Below are 22,245 nucleotides of genomic sequence, written 5' to 3'. Positions count from 1 at the left end.
GGGGGGCGGGGGGAGGCTAATGGGGGGAAGGGGTTTAGGGGGAATGGAATATCACTTAACAAAATCGATTCTACACTGACAAACTGGTAAAATTTGGTGTTGCTTAAAGGAATATTGTGTTTACTGTTTTGGAGTTCAGGGTAAAAAAAAAAAAAAAAAAATAAAAAAAGATAAAAACTTATTTTAACATGGGAGATTTTATAAATTACATAAATCAGAAAAAAGGTCAACTTACAACAAATAAGTTTTCATTAATTTTCTGGGTACAGAAGACGACATGAATGTAAAAACTTGATCTTGACATGGATAAAAAAAAAAAAAAAAAAAATCTGTAACATAATTCACTGGATATTTCCATCTTCAGCCCAATTTGTCATGCTCATTCACCTCTGTTTCTTTTTACTGAATATGTCAATGATATTTTCAATGTCCATATCTGTTTCTTTATGGATATTTGCAAGAGCCAATACACTTACTCTCACCTACCCCATTGTGTTATGCAAATAAGTCTCTATTCATCTCAGAGTAGAGAAGCTTCATATAAGAGTGCTTGCAGTGACAGGAATAGTCCCAAACATTTGAAGTAAAACATATACATTAGGGGAAAACTACTTGCCACAGTTCTTTAAATCTTCAGTTGCTGATTCAGATCTTTTACTTTCATCAACCCACTTTTTCTTCTGTAGTTTCAGCTCTCCTTCTGGATCTGTTGAAGTAATATATTTGCTTATTTCTGAAGTCATTTTATCTAGTGTAATCTGATACTCCATTGACGGGGGTGGGGGTGGGGGGAGAGGGGGGGGGGGCTATAGCCCCCACTTGCCACTGCCCCTGGTGTCTGTACTCTATATTAAAAATAATATTTCAAAATTTGTTGTCAGACAGGAAATACATGAAATCCAAAGCTAACAGTAATTTACACATACCACACCACAGATTAGCAAGAACAGGAAATTCCCACAAAGTAAACCCACTCGAAATGATCAATAAACTGACAGTTCATGTTCAGTTTATGGATATAAATTTTTTTTAAAAAAATTAGCGGTACAGCTGGCTGTCAGATCATCCATTTTATGATATTAAAGAATTCTTTGCGATGCCTGAGGAGGCTATTAGCATTTAGAAGTTTTCTGTAGTTAAACATATTATTGTGTGCTGTGGTTAAGGAATGTGTAATTACATAGTTATACAATACACAGTACACTATGTACAAGTGTACTATACTATATTATATTATATTACAGTATAGTTTATTGCATTAACTTTCAGAAACTATCCTGGTGTAATCTGGTACACAGCCATGCTTAAAATAGATACCATAATGTATTGACATTAGTTTATTTCATTAGTATTATGTATGTTCTACTACATCCTGTATGACGAACCCAATATCATTGTAAAATGATCTATGGTGAATAAAATTCTTGTCATTAGGACTCTGATATCCAGTTCCATTTCTTTTCATCTGTAGAAGAATGAAAGAGAAGGGAAGATTAGGATATAATGTTCCATTGGCATTTAGGTTAATAGAGATAGTGTAGAAGAATGAACATACAGTTTCAAGATGTGCATGAATGTTCAGTTCTGTTTGTGTTAATTTCAGCATGTCATTTCTATTCCATGATGCTAATTTTTCTCTTTCAACTTTATTTTATGACTTTTTTCTCACATACAGTTCCGAAATTTTCATTTCAGGTATTACAACCTACATTATGCTGGCACTAGGAAGTTGCATATCAGGTTTAACTGCTGATGCTGGAGGGAGGAGGATAGCAATGATACTGGCAAACAGTGCATCTCTTTCAGGATGGATTGCCAGTGGATTGTGTAATAGCACTGAAGTGCTGTATGTGGCCAGTGCTCTAACTGGTCTTGGCATAGGTTTTACCATGACACCAGTGCTTGCATATCTTGGTGAAATCAGTCAACCACATTTTCGCAGCATGCTGATTGCAGCTACTGGTCAGCACTGATTTTCTTTTATTTCTTTTCATCTGAATTGTTATTTTCTATGCATAGTCATATTCTAATAATTTCTGGGTATGCAGCCGGATGATGGCCGGACGTCTCTGGGCCGAAATATCGTGGCAGAATGTCGACGGGATCCGGCTGCATACCCGGAAATTATTAGAAGAACAAATACGCCGGGAAAATTTCAGAAGTCACATCATAGTCATATTGTTAGTGTGTTATTAGATGCTCTTAAAAGGGAGCTGATATGTGTGAGTGATGCCTATATAGAAGCAAGCAGAGGACATTTCAAATGTTTTTTATGTGATCTTTGTAATATGTTCTTTCACTAATAACTAAAAACAAAAGGTTTTTGGTTAGATGTTTATAATTTCTTACCCTTGTTTTGGTGCATGAAATAAACCTCAAAGCATTTAAAAATAATTCTGATATACTCTATATACACAAAAAAGCAAGACTGTGTCAAACTTTTATAGTCCTTGCAAACTGAATAGTGTATGCAGTTCATATGCTGTGAACTGTGCCATCATTTCGCATTATTTGTGTTGCACGTAGCTATAATCCAAAGCCAGTGAGTAACCTGTAACTGTGTCCAAAGAATATAATAAAGGAATTTGTTTTTTGTAAAATAATTGTAAGCCTTGTAGAACTTTTCTCTTGCCAAGTCAATCAAATAAATTCTTACGTTTTGCAGGCACAATGCCACACATAGGATGTCTACTTATTTACAGTTTGTGGCCATATGTGCACTGGAAATGGATAGCATTTGCAAGTGTTGTGGTGCCAGTCATTTCTGTTCTCTCTATTCTGTGGGTAAGCATCATTTCTGTGTTTTGAAATATGTGTGGCTTCAAAAGTAGAGTTTGTAGTTTTAAATGCAGTTAAATGTTATGTATGATAAAGAAGACCTGGAGGTGTGGGATGCTTCTACTATTATTTGTCTAGTACATGAGCTGATGCTTGAGAAGTGTAGCAATTATTCTATTTCAAACAGCTGCTGTCTGTAGTATCACAGTTTGGTTTCCGAAGTGGCAAAAATACAGAGTCGGCCATAGCAGAATTTACAAAAGTTGTACTTGATCTTTTTGACAAAGATCAGTGTGTCACAGGCATATTTTTGGATCTTTCATACAGTCAACCACAAGATTCTACTAAATAAATTAGAAGCATTAGGAATAAAAGGGGTATCTAATGACTGGTTTCAGTCATACCTAACAGATAGGGTACAAAGAGTTGAGGTAACACATACTTCAAATAGATCCAAACATTTAGTAAACCACTTATCAGAACCAAAATACGTTACACAAGGTAGCATATTAGGACCAATACTATTCCTGATACACACCAATGACTTTCCCAGTAGTGTTACTCATGGTGAAAAAGTTCTCTTTGCTGACGGCAGCAATATTATAGTCACTAATAAAACAAGAGAATTCCTTGCAGAGAAAGCAAATGAAACTCTCAAGGAGGTTTATGATTGATTAATAAGCAAGAACATAAAGAAAATTAATGCCATGAATTTCAGTTTGAAGAGAGAAAATGACAATGTTAAATTAAATCTAGATGGTACCTCTATACATTGTGTACCAAATGCAAAATTTCTAGTAATGAATACCGATTCCCAGCTGACGTGGCATGAACACACAAAGGTACTTGCAAACAGAATGTCATCAGCATGTTATGCCCTTAGAATCCTATAATCAGTGTGTAACATGCAGTGTCTTTTACTTACATACTACTCATATGTACACTCAGTTATTAGCTATGGCATTCCTTTTGGGGAACAAATGCACAAAATATAAACACAATTTGCAGACTCCAGAAAGAGCCATAAGAATAATAACCAAAAATAGTAGACGAGCTCATTGTAAAGATCTGTTCAAAACACTGGGGATTTTAACTGCTCGATGTGAATACATTTACCAGTCAGTTCTACACATCAAAAATAACATCGGTAATTACTGCACAAACAGCTCTGTCCATGACCATGGAATGAGAGCTACACTCAAATTACACTTACCAAGAAAAAATAAACATAAAACTGAAACTGCATTTTCTACCAATGAATAAAACTGTACAATAAATTACCAAAAGAGATTAAACAAATTGAAAAAAATACACTTATTTAAATAGGCAGCTAAAATGTGCCTTTGTATCCCACCAGGAAGGTGGCACATGGGCCTGCTCCTGTGATCTGCAAAATACGCTGAACAAAGGAAGTGAGTAGGAGCAGGAGAGATAAAGCACTTCGGTACTGCATGTAAAGTAAAAGCACATGTAATAGAGGATATTAGTCAATGACATATATATAGCTTTTGGTAAAGATGAGCACATAGGTGCAAAGCTGTTGTCCATGTATCAAAGCTAACAGTTTCTAGTAGTTGGACAAATTATCATTTAAGAACCACAGGCAAAGTCTGTAATGGCTAGCCCCTTATGAAGTAGAAGCTAAGTTGCTTGGTTGTCTGCTCTTGATCAACTGGGCAGAAAGCAGAGCAGAGCTTCTTGAGCTCCACAGTGTTGGCTAGAGGGCACTGTGGTTGACATAGTTCGTCCGCTCTCATAGTGCCAACCTAAGAGCGTGCACCTACGCTGTGGCATCAGAGCTATCGGTTCACAGTACCTGTTATGCAATACATTTTGGACACAGAAGGATTATGTAGACAAAACAGAGTAGGGTTTGGTTAAAAAAGTTATACCAATAAATAATAATATTGATTATAAAGCATCCAACATCCCACATAACACTTTCACACTATGTTTTTTTCCTTCTTTTTTCCTTTTGTAGAAAAACTGATTCCAAGCTATGCATAGCACAATACTAACACCTCTTCTTCTTTCTGAGCTCAACATCTCACTCATTATAGAGGGATGCCGACTCTGTTTTTCAGGATAGCAAACGGTAAATTTCAGTACAGAAAATAGCCCAGAGATCACCATTGTGTGTGTGTATGTGTGTGTGTGTGTGTGTGTGTGTGTGTGTGTAGTGAGTGAAGTGTTATGAAACAATGTGTGTATAACGGTATAACTTGTGCAGTGACTGGTAGTGAGATATGAGAGAACAGTGTGGCTTTACATTATGTAATAAGTTATTTTTTTTTTTAAAAAAAGGTATTGTATACCAGGAGTAAATATAATGATTATCTCTAACTAGAAGTCTGTAAGTGTATGTGTATGCGAATTAGCTTATTTTAAAATTGGTCTAAACTTGTAAATACTTTGACATGTCCTATATCAAACTTCCTGGCAGATTAAAACTGTGTGCCCGACCGAGACTCGAACTCGGGACCTTTGCCTTTCGCGGGCAAGTGCTCTACCAACTGAGCTACCGAAGCACGACTCACGTCCGGTACTCACAACTTTACTTCTGCCAGTATCCGTCTCCTACCTTCCAAACTTTACAGAAGCTCTTCTGCGAAACTTGCAGAACTAGCACTCCTGAAAGAAAGGATATTGCGGAGACATGGCTTAGCCACAGCCTGGGGGATGTTTCCAGTCTCATTCTGGAAACATCCCCCAGGCTGTGGCTAAGCCATGTCTCCGCATTATCCTTTCTTTCAGGAGTGCTAGTTCTGCAAGTTTCGCAGAAGAGCTTCTGTAAAGTTTGGAAGGTAGGAGACGGATACTGGCAGAAGTAAAGTTGTGAGTACCGGACGTGAGTCGTGCTTCGGTAGCTCAGTTGGTAGAGCACTTGCCCGCGAAAGGCAAAGGTCCCGAGTTCGAGTCTCGGTCGGGCACACAGTTTTAATCTGCCAGGAAGTTTCATATCAGCGCACACTCCGCTGCAGAGTGAAAATCTCATTCTGGAAACATCCCCCAGGCTGTGGCTAAGCCATGTCTCCGCAATATCCTTTCTTTCAGGAGTGCTAGTTCTGCAAGTTTCGCAGAAGAGCTTCTGTAAAGTTTGGAAGGTAGGAGACGGATACTGGCAGAAGTAAAGTTGTGAGTACCGGACGTGAGTCGTGCTTCGGTAGCTCAGTTGGTAGAGCACTTGCCCGCGAAAGGCAAAGGTCCCGAGTTCGAGTCTCGGTCGGGCACACAGTTTTAATCTGCCAGGAAGTTTCATATCAGCGCACACTCCGCTGCAGAGTGAAAATCTCATTCTGGAAACATCCCCCAGGCTGTGGCTAAGCCATGTCTCCGCAATATCCTTTCTTTCAGGAGTGCTAGTTCTGCAAGTTTCGCAGAAGAGCTTCTGTAAAGTTTGGAAGGTAGGAGACGGATACTGGCAGAAGTAAAGTTGTGAGTACCGGACGTGAGTCGTGCTTCGGTAGCTCAGTTGGTAGAGCACTTGCCCGCGAAAGGCAAAGGTCCCGAGTTCGAGTCTCGGTCGGGCACACAGTTTTAATCTGCCAGGAAGTTTCATATCAGCGCACACTCCGCTGCAGAGTGAAAATCTCATTCTGGAAACATCCCCCAGGCTGTGGCTAAGCCATGTCTCCGCAATATCCTTTCTTTCAGGAGTGCTAGTTCTGCAAGTTTCGCAGAAGAGCTTCTGTAAAGTTTGGAAGGTAGGAGACGGATACTGGCAGAAGTAAAGTTGTGAGTACCGGACGTGAGTCGTGCTTCGGTAGCTCAGTTGGTAGAGCACTTGCCCGCGAAAGGCAAAGGTCCCGAGTTCGAGTCTCGGTCGGGCACACAGTTTTAATCTGCCAGGAAGTTTCATATCAGCGCACACTCCGCTGCAGAGTGAAAATCTCATTCTGGATGTCCTATATCCTCGTAAAAAGAGATCTACAGATGAATAAAGCTACTACCACTACTACTACCTCTTTGGAGCTGCATATCCAATGACTTGTCCACAGTCTGGATGTTGTTTATTATGTTGAAGTGAGGCACATTAAAGGGCATATATTCTTACTAAAGTATAAAGTTTTTACCTAGTTGATTGTCTTGATGTTGACTTCATTGGCTTCTTTAGAGGCTTGATAATGTCTACAGTGTGACTAGAATGGAGAAAATTAACTGACATTAGGATGAACTCCGTATGGACTAGGCATGTGACATACAGGTGTCTGAGCCAGTGGGGAATGGTGCATAATGAAGGTGACATGGGGATGTGACTTGGGAGGGGATGATAGGACCGAGGAAAGGGAAACTGCTGGGTGGAGGGTATGGGATGGTGGATGAATGGGGATTGTGGTCAGTAGGTTTTTGGTACCTCCACCACCACCACCACCACCACCACCACCACCACCACCACCACCACCACCAGACCAGCCCTCCTCCCCCCACCCCCCCTCTCTGAGCTGCCAGATGTGCACCGCAACCGACTTCCTGTCTCCCATCTCTCTCTCCTTTTACTCACTCCTCTCCATACAACCCTCATTCATGCCAGTCCATCTGTTGAACAGCAATCCTGGCATTGTGTGTCCAGCTGAAACCACATAGGGGCATATGTGTGTGTGTGTGTGTGTGTGTGTGTGTGTGTGTGTGTGCTTGGGAAAGCTAACAAGTTTTCTTTCTTTTTTGTGTCTACCTGCCACCGACTCAACACATTGCTTTTCATTGAGTGGTTTACTTTTATTCTACCAGAACTGCCCTACTATAAATAATTAATTTTAGTTGACGTGATTTTTATATGAAATTCTCTTTTTCCAAATGTATCTGCTGGTATTGTAGGATCTGCACTGTGTCTTGGGCTTGCTTATATTACATAGCCCCCAGAATTCCACAAAAAATATGCTAGTATGTGATGTAACAAGCCAATACTAATAACATTTTCTTTTTCATTAGTACAAAATAAATTAGACGTTACAAATGTGTACTATATGTATTGTTTTATCTTCTAGTCTTGATTTAAAATCAGTTGTCTTGTACCAATAACCATGATCCTCACTCTGTTGTCCATTCTCCTGTTATCCTTCTATCATTTTTCCATCTGCTTGCATACCATATTAGCAGTCTTCTGCTTTATTGAGCCACCATCAGTTTGCCTTACAACACTTTCTTAGCATCAATACACAGCACCAGATCCTCTTACCCAAGAGAAAACTGGTATGTGATAAACAAGAATTAATAGACAAATATGTCAAAGAATTTGAAGTGAAATTTCTCAGTGCTGCAACACTTAGTCTACAACAAAAACAAGTACAATCACCAGCAGTCTTCATAGAATCTGTTTTCGTGTGTGAAATTAGATAATCAATAGCATGTTCAAATAACAATCAAATAACTATAAGTGTACATAAATTAATCATGAGATGTCATAAACCAAAGTGTATACCAAAGGATAAATGGAAGTCATAATCGTAGGCTAAAACATGAAAGACTATGACTTCTAATCATTTACCATATTTCACAGCATATGTGTGGCTTTTCCATGTGAACTAAACTTAGCAAAGTTTTTAATATGTACTTTTCCAATAATACTACCTCCTACACCTTTTGACATTTTTCCATAGTGCTTTAACAGTAAAATAACTTTTTCACACACACACCATAATGAATCTGAGTAACTAAATCCCAAATGTATATCTAACCAAATAGTCATGGCAATCAAAATAATTTTAATGCGAAACGTTTTTCAGCTAGTACAATTAACACAGTAAAATTATGCATTAATAATTACTGCCTCAAAACTTTTTATAAATGTACTGGCACTAATTATCACATTCAATAATTGTTATCAGTGATTTAATTTTAAAAGTTCCTTCTTTAAGAGCACAATCTGCCTCCAAATAATGAGAAAAGAAATACCTTGGAAAATTTTTTAGCAATCCTACAAAAGATAATAATAAGTAATGTAAATCATGTACCTGAATGTACTAAAGTACCATATCAGCACACATAATGAAGTATTGAAATTACAAGTAAACACAGACTGATATAAAATGTGGAGTCCCCTTAACCACTCACTTAAGCTGAAAATATTTTCAATATTCGTTCATAAGTATTGGTTTGCTCCATTGTATTTAAAGCCATAATAATGTATTCTGTGTTTCTGCACATTAAAGTCAATATAATATAATCACGTAATATACTTACTCTGTCACATAGCATGCCTGATTCAATTCCCTCAAATTTCATACAGCATGCACATATCCTGAATATTCAGTTGCTCAAGACTAATAAGTGTCATCAAACATTGTTTGTAGTGTATACAGGCATCAGTGTTCATAATGTAGTAAATCCATACTTTCTCCACAACTTTCAAGACACTAAGTTTCAAATTTCACTATGCTGTACATGGGCTTATGTAGCAAGTGTTTTTCTCCAATTGAATAATTATAAGCATTGTTTAATGTTCAGTGATAATACAGTGTAACTCTTATAAATAATGATAATAATGGATTCCCTATTAATTAAGAATAACAATACTGATGGAGAAAGATAATTTCGCTAGATTGACAGACTAGGAGAAGAATGGATGTAACACAGAAATTAAAGTGAAAAACATTTCTCAATAGCTGGAGCACTGTGCTTGGCACATAAAATATGGCAGATGTATGTCCTCCTGAGGTTGATACAATTCCTCAATATAGAAATAAAGAATAAAATTTTATGTCATCAGTTAGACGTGTTTTTCATAAGCAATAAAATATTTTTAACTAGCAAAAAGAAAAGTTTTCTTTTTTGTCTGTGACATATAACGTTTTCACTTTCCATTCAAAACTTGTACAAACTTTGTGTAACCAGTCTGTTCCCCAAGTAAATCTTCACTTAGTTTTGGAATTATCGAACAATCATTTCAAATTCTACACCTTCAATTTCAAATGTCAGTAAAGTCTGATTTCTTACTACTTTGTTGAGTCTACCAGTAGCCCCTCTCATCCTAACTTCTGTTACTGATGTTTCAATATAAAACCTGTTTTGTCTAATTTCATCAATTAAAGCTGATATTTCAGAAATTCTAATACATTAATTAAGCAATGCTTTCCCTTCCCAGATTCCTGTTTTCACATAAACATTAGGATTTCGTATTTCATATCTAAGTCTTCATCTAATAAGCCCTTTTCATCATCACTGAATTCCACATTCTTGCTGTTTTGAAAACTTTTGTTCTTGTTTCTAGCAATCCTACAAAAGATAATAATAAGTAATGTAAATCATGTACCTGAATATACTAAAGGACCATATCAGCACACAAAATGAAGTATTGAAATTACAAGTAAACACAGACTGATATAAAATATGAATCCCCTTAACCAATCACTTAAGCTGAAAATATTTTCAATATTCGTTCATAAGTATTGGTTTGCTCAATTGTATTTAAAGCCATAATAGTGTATGTCTGTGTTTCTGCACGTTAAATTAATATTTAAATCAGAAACATCATTACTACATATGTTTTCGTAATCAATACACAAGTTACCAAAAAACACAGTTAAATCTGTACTCACTGCACTTTTCTTTTACACAATTAATAAATCTGATTGCAATTTTCTTTCCAAAAATCAGGGTACTCTCTTTTGCACAAGGTTCGTAATTTTTTCCAAAACGAGTCACTAAATAGCTCTTCCCAAACATTTGTCCAAACTGTGCACAGAAATGTTTTATTACAAACCTCAGCATTTAGTGCTGAAAGCTAATTACACAATTCACATACAGATTTATTCTGAACACTTTCAATGACTAAATTATGGGCATCACAGTATTTGGGCATGTGATAGATTTAAACATTTCATTTGTAACTTCATTTACATTTCTACTTTCCTCTGTCAATGAATAATCTTCCTCCTCATTTAACAATTTATCTTTTAATCTAACAAATAAGAATCTATATTTTTATTTCTATCAGTTTTAATTCTTCCCTCAACAATAACATAATTTATATTACAAATTAATTCACACTTTCATTTTGAGTACTTTTAATTCTCCCCTCATCTCTAACATAATTTACATTACAAACACTATTTGCACCTTTATCTGTTATGATTATTGGTGCATATATTATTATTTGCTTTCACATTGTGGACCTTCAATAGAATTACCATTAGTTTAGTGGCTCATCAATTTGTGCACCCTGACTCGAATGCTGAGGTCCATGTTGATTGCAGTTTCTATTACGCCATTCATATTCCCTGTTACATTGTGTCCCTCTGTTATCAGATTCTCTTGGTGGACCCCTTACTTTAGTTCTATGACTGTTACCTTAACTCATCCATGATAATTATTTTCTCCCCAACTTTATTGTAACCTCCCATTCTGAAATGAGTTGAACCAAAGCTATACCTATTATTTCTTTCAAAATATCTGCCCATCTGATCTACATACTTGAGGAACTGTTCAACTGATTCGTCAGGCCCATATACTTAGTGTCACTGAACATCCTCAGGTAACCTTCTTTTCAGTGCATCAGTTTGTCAAAAGTGTGGTTCAAATGAACGGGTTTCTTTAACTGATTTTTACAAAATCCTTTCATACCCCATTTGTGTCATATGTAACTTGAGCCACTGTAAAATTCACTTTCAATTCCAGCCTGTTCCAACTCTAACCAAAATGTGTCAAGGATATTACTTTCAAAATCTTGATATCCTAAATCTTGTGTAAAAGTTCGATTTCTCCAAGACAGTGCTTACCCATCCATATATTTTTTCATAAATTTAATTTTGTGACTGTCAGTTAACTTTGGAATGAAATTGTCTCTACAGTATTGTAAGAAATCAAAAGTATGCAAACTACCATCTCCAGGGAAACTTCTCACTGGCATATCAGATGAAACATTACAACCATCTTAAAAAATGTTTTTGCAATGATCTGTTCATATACAGTATTTAATATAATTGTTTCTGACATCAAACAAATTTTTCTCCAAACATGGCACAATATTCTTACATTCATTGTCTTGTCCTAAATGTTCTATTTAACAATACGAATTTTTGTCTCTCAGTATTGTTAACAGATACAACTTTGTTACATAGGATATGTTCTACTTCTGAAATTTCACACTGCAAATTTACTTCCAAACTGGTTACTCTTGATTAAAAATCTGGCCACTGGATTCTGTTTGTGACTGACTATGTCACCTAATTCTGTGATATTTCGAATTTGTGGTTTCAGTTTGATTATTTAATTTGTTTCTGATGGTAACAAGCTGATTACTGGAGCTCTGTTCTTGGGATGCCAGAATATGATTTCCTAGCTCCAATTCAACAGTCTCGCAATTTTCAGAAATCCTATTTCCTAACTCAATTTTCACACTTCACAGTTTTATTTTAATTCGTTTTTAGGCTCTTTTGTATTAATTTGAGTTTTGTAGCATCACCATCAGAATTTTATTTTATTGTTTCAGAAATTAAATTGTTTGTTTCAGTAATTTGCCTGCCTAGAGGATGACTGTTTCTAGATAAAATATTTGAAGCTGTTATCATGTGTCTCATAAATTATTTTGTTTACTGAACTCTTAATGCTGAATCATCTTCCTCAATAAGTCCTGAGTTGAATCACTATTCTCTCATTTTACTGCAATTTTCAAAGTTTGAACAATGATGTAATTTCAAAAAAATGCACATACAGAACTAGAGACAAAAGTAATAAATGTACTGTCACTGTTCTTTCTCCAACAAGGTAATTAAAAAAGAAAGCTGAACTAATGTACCATTATTCAATTTCTGCCATTATGTGCTGGTTACATCCTCTTTGTTCTCCAGTCCCATGTTCAGATACCTTGATTACTTTCCTGTTTCATCTCCACTTTTTGACTTTTGCATTCTTGTAGATTTTTCACTCATTCTCTTGCAGGTTATCTGAAAAATACATCAGATCTGTACTATTTTGTGCTAAATTAATATCCCAGGACAATGCACCCACATGTTATAAGCCTCATCAGTGCTGCGTATTCAATGACTTATCCACAGTCCACCAGTTATTCATTGCTTTAAAGTGAGATGCATTAAAGATGTAAAGATATTACTTATATCTAAAGTTTTTTACATGACTAGTTGTCTTTATGTTGTCTTCTTTATGTTGTTGTTGTTGCTGTGGTCTTCAGTCCTGAGACTGGTTTGATGCAGCTCTCCATGCTACTCTGTCCTGTGTAAGCTGCTTCATCTCCCAGTACCTACTGAAACCTACATCCTTCTGAATCTGCTTAGTGTATTCATCTCTTGGTCTCCCTCTACAATTTTTACCCTCCACGCTGCCCTCCAATGCTAAATTTGTGATACCTTGATGCCTCAAAACATGTCCTACCAACCGATCCCTTCTTTTTGTCAAGTTGTGCCACAAACTTCTCTTCTCCCCAGTCCTATTCAATACCTCCTCATTAGTTACGTGATCTATCCACCTTATCTTCAGCATTCTTCTGTAGCACCACATTTCGAAAGCTTCTATTCTCTTCTTGTCCAAACTAGTTATCGTCCATGTTTCACTTCCATACATGGCTACACTCCATACAAATACTTTCAGAAACGACTTCCTGATACATAAATCTATACTCAATGTTAACAAATTTCTCTTACGCTTTCCTTGCCATTGCCAGTCTACATTTTATATCCTCTCTACTTCAACCATCATCAGTTATTTTACTTCCTAAATAGCAAAACTCCTTTACTACTTTAAGTGTCTCATTTCCTAATCTAATTCCCTCAGATTCACCCAACTTAATTTGACTACATTCCATTATCCTCGTTTTGCTTTTGTTGATGTTCATCTTATATCCTCCTTTCAAGACACTATCCATTCTGTTCAACTGCTCTTCCAGGTCCTTTGCTGTCTCTGACAGAATTACAATTTCATCGGCGAACCTCAAAGTTTTTACTTCTTCTCCATGAATTTTAATACCTACTCCGAATTTTTCTTTTGTTTCCTTTACTGATTGCTCAATATACAGATTGAATAACATCGGGAAGAGGCTACAACCCTGTCTCACTCCTTTCCCAACCACTGTTTCCCTTTCATGCCCCTCGACTCTTATGACTGCCATCTGGTTTCTGTACAAATTGTATTTTACCCTTGCCACCTTCAGAATTTGAAAGACAGTATTCCAGTCAACATTGTCAAAAGCTTTCTCTAAGTCTACAAATGCTAGAAATGTAGGTTAGCCTTTTCTTAATCTTTCTTCTAAGATAAGTCTTAAGGTCAGTATTGCCTCACGTGTTCCAACATTTCTACGAAATCCAAACTGATCCTCCCCGAGGTCTGCATCTATCAGTTTTTCCATTCGTCTGTAAAAAAATCGCATTAGTATTTTGCAGCTGTGACTTATTAAACGACAGTTCGGTAATTTTCACACCTGTCAGCACCTGCTTTCTTTGGGATTGGAATTATTATATTCTTCTTGAAGTCTGAGGGTATTTCGCCTGTCTCATACATCTTGCTCACCAGATGGGAGAGTTTTGTCATGACTGGCTCACCCAAGGCTGTCAGTAGTTCTAATGGAATGTTGTCTACTCCCGGGGCCTTGTTTCGACTCAGGTCTTTCAGTGCTCTGTCAAACTCTTCACGCAGTATCTTATCCCCATTTCGTCTTCATCTACGTCCTCTTCCATTTCCATAATATTGTCCCCAAGTACATCACCCTTGTATAAACCCTCTATATACTCCTTCCACCTTTCTGCCCTCCCTTCATTGCTTAGAACTGCGTTGCCATCTGAGCTCTTGATATTCATGCAAGTGGTTCTCATCTCTCCAAAGGTCTCTTCAATTTTCCTGTAGGCAGTATCTATCTTACCCCTAGTGAGATAAGCTTCTACATTCTTACATTTCTCCTCTAGCCATCCCTGCTTAGCCATTTTGCACTTCCTGTCGATCTCATTTTTGAGACGTATGTATTCCTTTTTGCCTGCTTCATTTACTGCATTTTTATATTTTCTCCTTTCACCAATTAAATTCAATATTTCTTCTGTTACCCAAGGATTTCTAGCAGCCCTTGTCTTTTTACCTACTTTATCCTCTGCTGCCTTCACAACTTCATCCCTCAGAGCTACCCATTCTTCTTCTACTGTGTTTCTTTCTCCCATTCCTGTCAATTGTTCCCTTATACTCTCTTTGAAACACTGTACAACCTGGCTCTTTCAGCTTATCCAGATCCCATGTCCTTAAATTCCCACCTTTTTGCAGTTTCTTCAGTTTTAATCTACAGGTCATAACCAATAGATTGTGGTCAGAGTCCACATCTGCCCCTGGAAATGTCCTACAATTTAAAACCTGATTCCTAAATCTCTGTCTTACCATTATATAATCTATCTGATACCTTTTAGCATCTCCAGGTTTCCTCCATGTATACAACCTTCTTTTATGATTCTTGAACCAAGTGTTAGCTATGATTAAGTTATGCTCTGTTCAAAATTCTACCAGACGGCTTCCTCTTTCAGTTCTTAGCCCCAATCCATATTCACCCACTATGTTTCCTTCTCTCCCTTTTCCTACTGACGAATTCCAGTCACCCATGACTATTAAATTTTCGTCTCCCTTCACTACCTGAATAATTTCTTTTATCTCATCATACATTTCATCAATTTCTTCATCATCTGCAGAGCTAGTTGGCATATAAACTAGTAATACTGAAGTAGGTGTGGGCTTTGTGTCTATCTTGGCCACAATAATGCGTTCACTATGCTGTTTGTAGTAGCTTACCCGCATTCCAATTTTCCTATTCATTATTGAACCTACTCCTGCATTACCCCTATTTGATTTTGTATTTATAACCCTGTATTCACCTGACCAAAAGTCTTGTTCCTCCTGCCACCGAACTTCACTAATTCCCACTATATCTAACTTTAACCTATCCATTTCCCTTTTTAAATTTTCTAACCTACCTGCCCAATTAAGGGATCTGACATTCCACGGTCTGATCCGTAGAACGCCAGTTTTCTTTCTCCTGGTAACGACGTCCTCCTGAGTAGTCCCCGCCCGGAGATCCGAATGGGGGACTAGTTTACCTCCAGAATATTTTACCCAAGAGGACACCATCATCATTTAATCATACAGTAAAGCTGCATGTCCTCAGGAAAAATTACGGCTGTAGTTTCCCCTTGCTTTCAGCCGTTCGCAGTACCTGCACAGCAAGGCCGTTTTGGTTAATGTTGCAAGGTCAGATCAGTCAATCATCCGGACTGTTGCCCCTGCAACTACTGAAAAGGCTGCTGCCCCTCTTCAGGAACCACATGTTTGTCTGGCCTCTCAACAGATACCCCTCAGTTGTGGTTGCACCTACGGTACGGCCATCTCTATCGCTGAGGCACGCAAGCCTCCCCACCAACGGCAAGGTCCATGGTTCATAGGGAGGGGGGGGGGGGGGGGGGGAGTCTTCTTTATAAGCATTATGATGTCCACAAAAAATGGCTCTGAGCACTATGGGACTTAACATCTGAGGTCATCAGTCCCCTAGAACTCAGAACTACTTAAACTTAACTAACCTAAGGACTTCACACACATCCATGCCCGAGGCTGGATTCAATCTTTGACTGTTGCAGTTGCGCGGTTCAGGACTGAGTGACCAGAACGGCTCAGCCATTGCGGCCAGCTCATGTCCACACGCTGGGCTAGTACATAGTAAATTAATTGATGTAAGAAATGTGAATATCTGGTAAATTTCAAGTTACAAAGAACAGTAAAACAGCTGAACTTTCAAATGTTCATGTTTTAAAACTCTTCACATGTTATGACACAACTTGAAATAATAACTCAAACAATATGTTTATTTTCTGGAACTTTACAAAATACCTTGACCACCATTAACTATATCCTATCACAAAATCAGTACATGATGAAGAATAAGTATGAACATAGTATAAACAAAGCATAGATTTTACATCTTTCTTAGGGACAATCACCAGCACTTTTTTTCAGCAAAACTTAATAGAACTCCATTTATAGACTTTTCAAAACTTCTACATTGTCATAAATACTTGAATATAAATATTTAAGCATGAACTAATTCATTTTGATTGACTTACTTTGCAAAATGAACTTCTATTTTTGTAAATGGAGATATCAAGATCAACTGGTTTCATAGGATTCATAATGTGTATTTGGCTTGATTACATTACATGTTGCAGTATAATTTTTAATAGCACAGAGGGAAAATAGTGCTTTTATGCTAAAGCCTACAGTTTTTATATCACAATAAATGATTCCTTAAAAACTATTACTTTTCACTGGTTAAAGTTACAGGTATTGTAACTTAGCTTGTATGTGTAGTTATATGAATTTAATTTAGGCCCACTATGACCTTACTTCATTAAGCACTAGTAATGTCAGCAAGTAACAATCTAAAGGTCTAAAGTTACATTTGGTCCTAGCAATTTTTAAATGACTTATGCTGCTTTCACCTCTGGCAGTGTCTTGTTAATGAGAAAAGTGCCAGGTGGTTTGAAGTCCACATTAAACTGTATGTTCTCCTATAATTAGCTGCACAAGTCAGTTCAAAGGTTGGAGGACGAAAAGAGCATACCATAGCCAATGATCCATATCTATTAACAAGTCATAAAAGTAAAGCACTGTGGTGTTCAAACAAACCCTCAGATTAAAGACATTATCATTAACAGTTTTAATCTGCGAACAGTTTTAATCTGCCAGGAAGTTTCATATCAGCACACACTCTGCTGCAGAGTGAAAATCTCATTCTGGAAACATCCCCCAGGCTGTGGCTAAGCCATGTCTCCGCTATATCCTTTCTTTCAGGAGTGCTAGTTCTGCAAGGTTCGCAGGAGAGCTTCTGTAAAGTTTGGAAGGTAGGAGGCGAGATACTGGTAGATGTAAAGCTGTGAGTACCGGGCGTGAGTCGTGCTTCGGTAGCTCAGTTGGTAGAGCACTTGCCCGCGGAAGGCAAAGGTCCTGAGTTCGAGTCTCGGTGGGGCACACAGTTTTAATTTGCCAGGAAGTTTCATATCAGTGCACACTCCGCTGCAGAGTGAAAATCTCATTCTGGATTATTACTATTATTGTTAAGCATTAATTTTACACTTTATCTGTTAATGTACAATTATTTCTTGTACTCACACTAAAATTAAGTACTACCTCATGGCTATCAGGTTTCTGTTAGTATTGTAACTTTGGCCATAAATGAGTTTTTCAAGTGTAGCTTACCGTGGCGTGCAGTACCAAATGAAGTGTGACAGATTTTCATCAACCCCTATTTAGCAATATATACCTACATTTTTTAAATATACTTTCTAATAATAAGTGAAAATAATGTTTAATAAAATTTTAGTTCACTATTTGAGAACTTACAGGTGCTATGGGCTTTTGTTATTGAATCTGGCTAACATAATAAGCATTATTCAAGATAGCTAAAACTACATATCACATTTTACTTCTGTTAGTTGAATTCATCTAGCAAGGAAAGCCACCACTTCAACAAGCTAAATGTTACCTTATGTTTTTTGTCTCTTCTGGCTAAGACTGCTAAGGGGGCTATCTAGTATAAAGTAGTATAAAGTATAAAGATTGTCAGATCATGGAGGTGAGTGTTGTCTCAGTTCAACCTCGGGTAGTTGTGAGTAGGTTCTGATGGGCAGCCTTCGAGTGCTCTCTCACACTTAGCTCGGCACTTGCAGGATGCATTGGCATTTCTATCTCAGTTACACTGCACACAACACTACATTAGAACACTAATATACAGATAGAATTTAACACTCTCATATTCAAGTACTTGTAACTCTGAAACTTCCTGGCAGATTAAAACTGTGTGCCCGACCGAGACTCGAACTCGGGACCTTTGCCTTTTGTGGGTAAGTGCTCTACCATCTGAGCTACCAAAGTGCTTTGGTAGCTCAGATGGTAGAGCACTTGCCTGCGAAAGGCAAAGGTCCCGAGTTCGAGTCTCGGTCGGGCACACAGTTTTAATCTGCCAGGAAGTTTCATAGCAGCGCACACTCCACTGCAGAGTGAAAATCTCATTCTAAATCTCATTCTGGAAACTTGTAACCCTGTTTAACAAAACACAGATGGAAGGATTTTTAAAGAAAAACAACGAGAGAGGGATATAATGGGCTCTGCATCTGTGCAATTTGTGAGAGGTGTCATAGCACTCTCATAGGGAATAAGTCCATCCCCCAATGCAATATCATTTTCTTCCACAGCTCCCCCACATCCCATCCTGTAATAAGCGTTTAAGCTTTTAAAGCCATATGGTGAACAAGCCTCCATATCATATCACCAGTAACCTCTCTCGTACATTTGGAACTACACAGGAGTTCTCCTGAATACCTTGTGGAACTAGCATTGCTAGAAGAAAGGGCATTATAGAGAACTGACTTAGCCACAGCCTTGGGAATTGTTTGCAGAATGAATTTCCTCCATACAGCAGAGTGTCCACTGATTTGAAAATTCCTGGCAGATCTCTGCTTGTGTGAAGTTTGGAAAATAAAAGAGAGGTACTGCCAGAAGGAAAGCTGTGAGAGTAGTTAGTGAGCTGTGCTTCAATAGCTCAGTCAATAGAGAATTTGCCTATGAAAGACATTTGTTCTGTTTTCAAATCTCAATGAGCACATTGTTAGTATGTCAGAAAATTTTAAATCAGCATAAATTCTGCTGCAGTGGAAACATTCATTATGAAAGTTGAAAATTAAGATGGTGGTTCAGATGACAGAATGTTTAAAGTTTCTTAGACAAGTTTTATAAATTAAACATACAATATTATCCCTCAAAATGAGATTGCATTCTAGGCAAGCAGGACTCACATAACTCTACAGCTTATGCAATAATATGCTTCAAAGTATTCTTTGAGAATTGTCGAGCGTCTTTTGTCATTTAGTGTTGTCATGATTGCAAAGGCAATCAGTGTTGTCTTTGTTCTTGTTCTTAAAAATTAGTAAAAACTGCACTAAGAGCTTTAATACATCCATCCAATTTTTTTTTATGACTTTGAAACACTAGTGGTTTTGAACCTTTAACTTTCGACTGTGCATTTTCTGAGCAAGAACAGAAAACTTACAAAGCAGGTACATTCGCAGCATATTAACACTACTCTCTTTCAAGGACCAGAACTCCATTATACTTACCACTCATGCCACTGTCAACATTTTAACTTTCTTTTATATGAATACCATTATCTTTTTATACTCTAACACGTTTTGGGCAAGGTGTACAGTGCGATGGCCTTTGATATCCATCTTTCCACATGTCCGGAAGGTAACACATATTGCACAATTGAGGCGAATTGGTCAGTGTTTGCTAAATCTGCCGCTGCAAGTAATGAGAATTCACACTTTTTAATTTCACAAATTATCTCATTACACATATTATCCTCAGTAAAAATGATACTATCTTCAAACATACACACCTTTTGGAAGTATCTGAAGTCTGATCTTCTCCTTTGTTTCTGTAAGTGTTTATGAGTTGTGATAAGAAAGTATCAGATTTGATGAGTATTTCGAAAAGTCCAAACGAATCACTATTTTATGGAGAAACAGAAGTGTCACTTCTCTCACATTAAGTAAATCCGTGATTTGACAAGAACATAATATCTTATACCTTACACTGAAGCATTATTCTTTTCTTTCCACCTCTTTGAAAACTGAAATACAAAGATCTCTCTCTTCAGGTTCAGATTTAACAATACAAACATATTTGCATTGTCTTCTGTAGTCTATTCATATTGAATTTGACTAAGATTAATAACTTAAGGGTTGAGGAGACCATTCATCAAATAGCAGAAGCATTAAGTTGTAAACAGGCACACACAAAAGAGAAAGAAAAGTTGCTAACTTTTGGAATAAATCCTTTGTTGAGCTAGAGTACAAACACACACACACACACACACACACACACACACACACACACACACACACACGAGGTAGAGGTGGGAGACAGGAAAAGACGTTAGGGGTTGGTAGATATTGGCTTTGAGGGAGGCAGCAGGTTTGCTAGCTAGGAATGCAGGAGGGAAGGGTGGCATTTGCATGAACTAGGTGTGTGATGCACAGCTGTTAGAGCTAGTGCAGTGCAGCATGTGATGAAGGTTACTTGGATTGAGAAGGGGTGGCAGGAAAGAGGAAGGGAAAACTGTTGGGTGACGGGTGTGGGGACATTGGGTTAACGAAGACTGGGGCCAGAAGGGTTATGGGGATGAATGATATTTTGTGAGGATAACTTCCATCTGAATAGTTCAGAAAAGCTGGTGCTGGAGGGAAGGATCCAGATAGTTCATGTTGTGAAGCAGCCATTGAACTTGAGCATGTTGTGCTCAGCTGCGTGTTGTGCCACTGGCTGATCAACTTTGTTCTTGGCCGCTGTTTAGCACTGGTCATTCATTCTGGTGGACAAATGATTGGTTGTCATACCAACAAAAAAAAGCTGTGCATAACAGTTGGTATATGATGTGGGTGCTTTCACAGATGGCCCCATCACTAATGGTGTAGGATAGAAAGGAGTGTAATAATAAAAGCTGAGTGCGTGGATTGGGCAGGTCTTGCACCTGGGTCTTCTGCAGGTATTATATAATAGTGGAAGGGCTTAGGGATGTTGTGTAGGTTGTGTGGGTGACCAAATACCAGTTAAGGAGGAGTGGGAAGGGTGTTGGGTTGGATGTCCCTCATTTCTGGGCACGATGATATATAATCAAAACCCTAATGAAAGGTATGGCACAGTTTTTTCCCATCCAGGATGATAAGGTGCAATGGTGGCACTACTTTGTAGCTGATTCTTGGGGCTGGTGGGAGCATTAGGGCTGTGTGCAGTTATAACATGGGAAATCTGTTTGCAGACTGGGTCTGGCGGACAGTGCACATCTGTGCAGGTCTTTTTGAGACCTCCAGCATACTTGGCAAGGGAGTTCTCATCACTGCAAATATGCTGTCCACAGGTAGCTAGGCTGTATGGGAGTGAATTTTTGATGTGGAAGGGATAACAGCTGTTGAAGTCCAGGTACTGTCAGTTACTGATGGGCAGAGGTGTTGATGGTGCCACCAAAGAAGTGGAGGTCACTGTCCAGGAAGTTGTCCAGGTGAAGCCTATCCGTACCTGTCACTGTTGATGCCACCTCCATATACACCATCAGACGTTCATGTCAATGCCCTTACCACTATTGAACACTACCTATCCCAACATCCTTGAGACTCCAAACCCACTAACTCATTCCTCAAATGCCTTACCAGCTATATCCTGCCACACAACTACTTCTGATTTGAGGGGAAGGTATGTAAGCAGATGTGTGGCACATCCACAGGGACTTGCATGGAACCCTCCTAGGTCACCTTTAGCCTCCCAATGACCCAGACCCCTTGTCTGGTTCAGGTTCAGTGACTATATCTTCATGATCTGGACTCTGGGCCAAGACACACTATCCTCATTCCTACACAATCTCAACACCTTCTCTCCCCTCTGCTTCACATGGTCCACCACAACCTAGTGTGCAATTTTTCTGGGTGTTGACCTCCACATCCCTCA

At 38.1% G+C, this 22,245-nt stretch overlaps 1 protein-coding gene and 1 long non-coding RNA gene across 2 annotated transcripts in view; one reads left to right on the top strand and one right to left on the bottom strand.

The window, feature by feature from the left end:
* LOC126272088 (facilitated trehalose transporter Tret1-like) overlaps positions 1-22,245 on the top strand; it is a 241,368-nt gene that overhangs the window by 181,637 nt on the left and 37,486 nt on the right. Inside the window, exons 4-5 of the mRNA XM_049974651.1 lie at positions 1,696-1,962; positions 2,666-2,784. Coding sequence (XP_049830608.1) covers positions 1,696-1,962; positions 2,666-2,784 — 386 coding nt within the window. The remainder of the gene's footprint in view (positions 1-1,695; positions 1,963-2,665; positions 2,785-22,245) is intronic.
* Positions 10,451-20,369, bottom strand: LOC126272089 (uncharacterized). Its single transcript, XR_007549170.1, has 3 exons — positions 20,141-20,369; positions 19,860-20,043; positions 10,451-12,659 (listed from the first exon to the last, which is right to left on the bottom strand). It is a non-coding gene; the product is annotated as an uncharacterized LOC126272089 (long non-coding RNA).

Source organism: Schistocerca gregaria, chromosome 5 (genome assembly GCF_023897955.1).
Source record: "Schistocerca gregaria isolate iqSchGreg1 chromosome 5, iqSchGreg1.2, whole genome shotgun sequence".
NCBI classification, from domain to species: Eukaryota; Metazoa; Arthropoda; class Insecta; order Orthoptera; family Acrididae; genus Schistocerca; species Schistocerca gregaria.
This window is presented reverse-complemented; position numbering and strand designations above follow the sequence as displayed.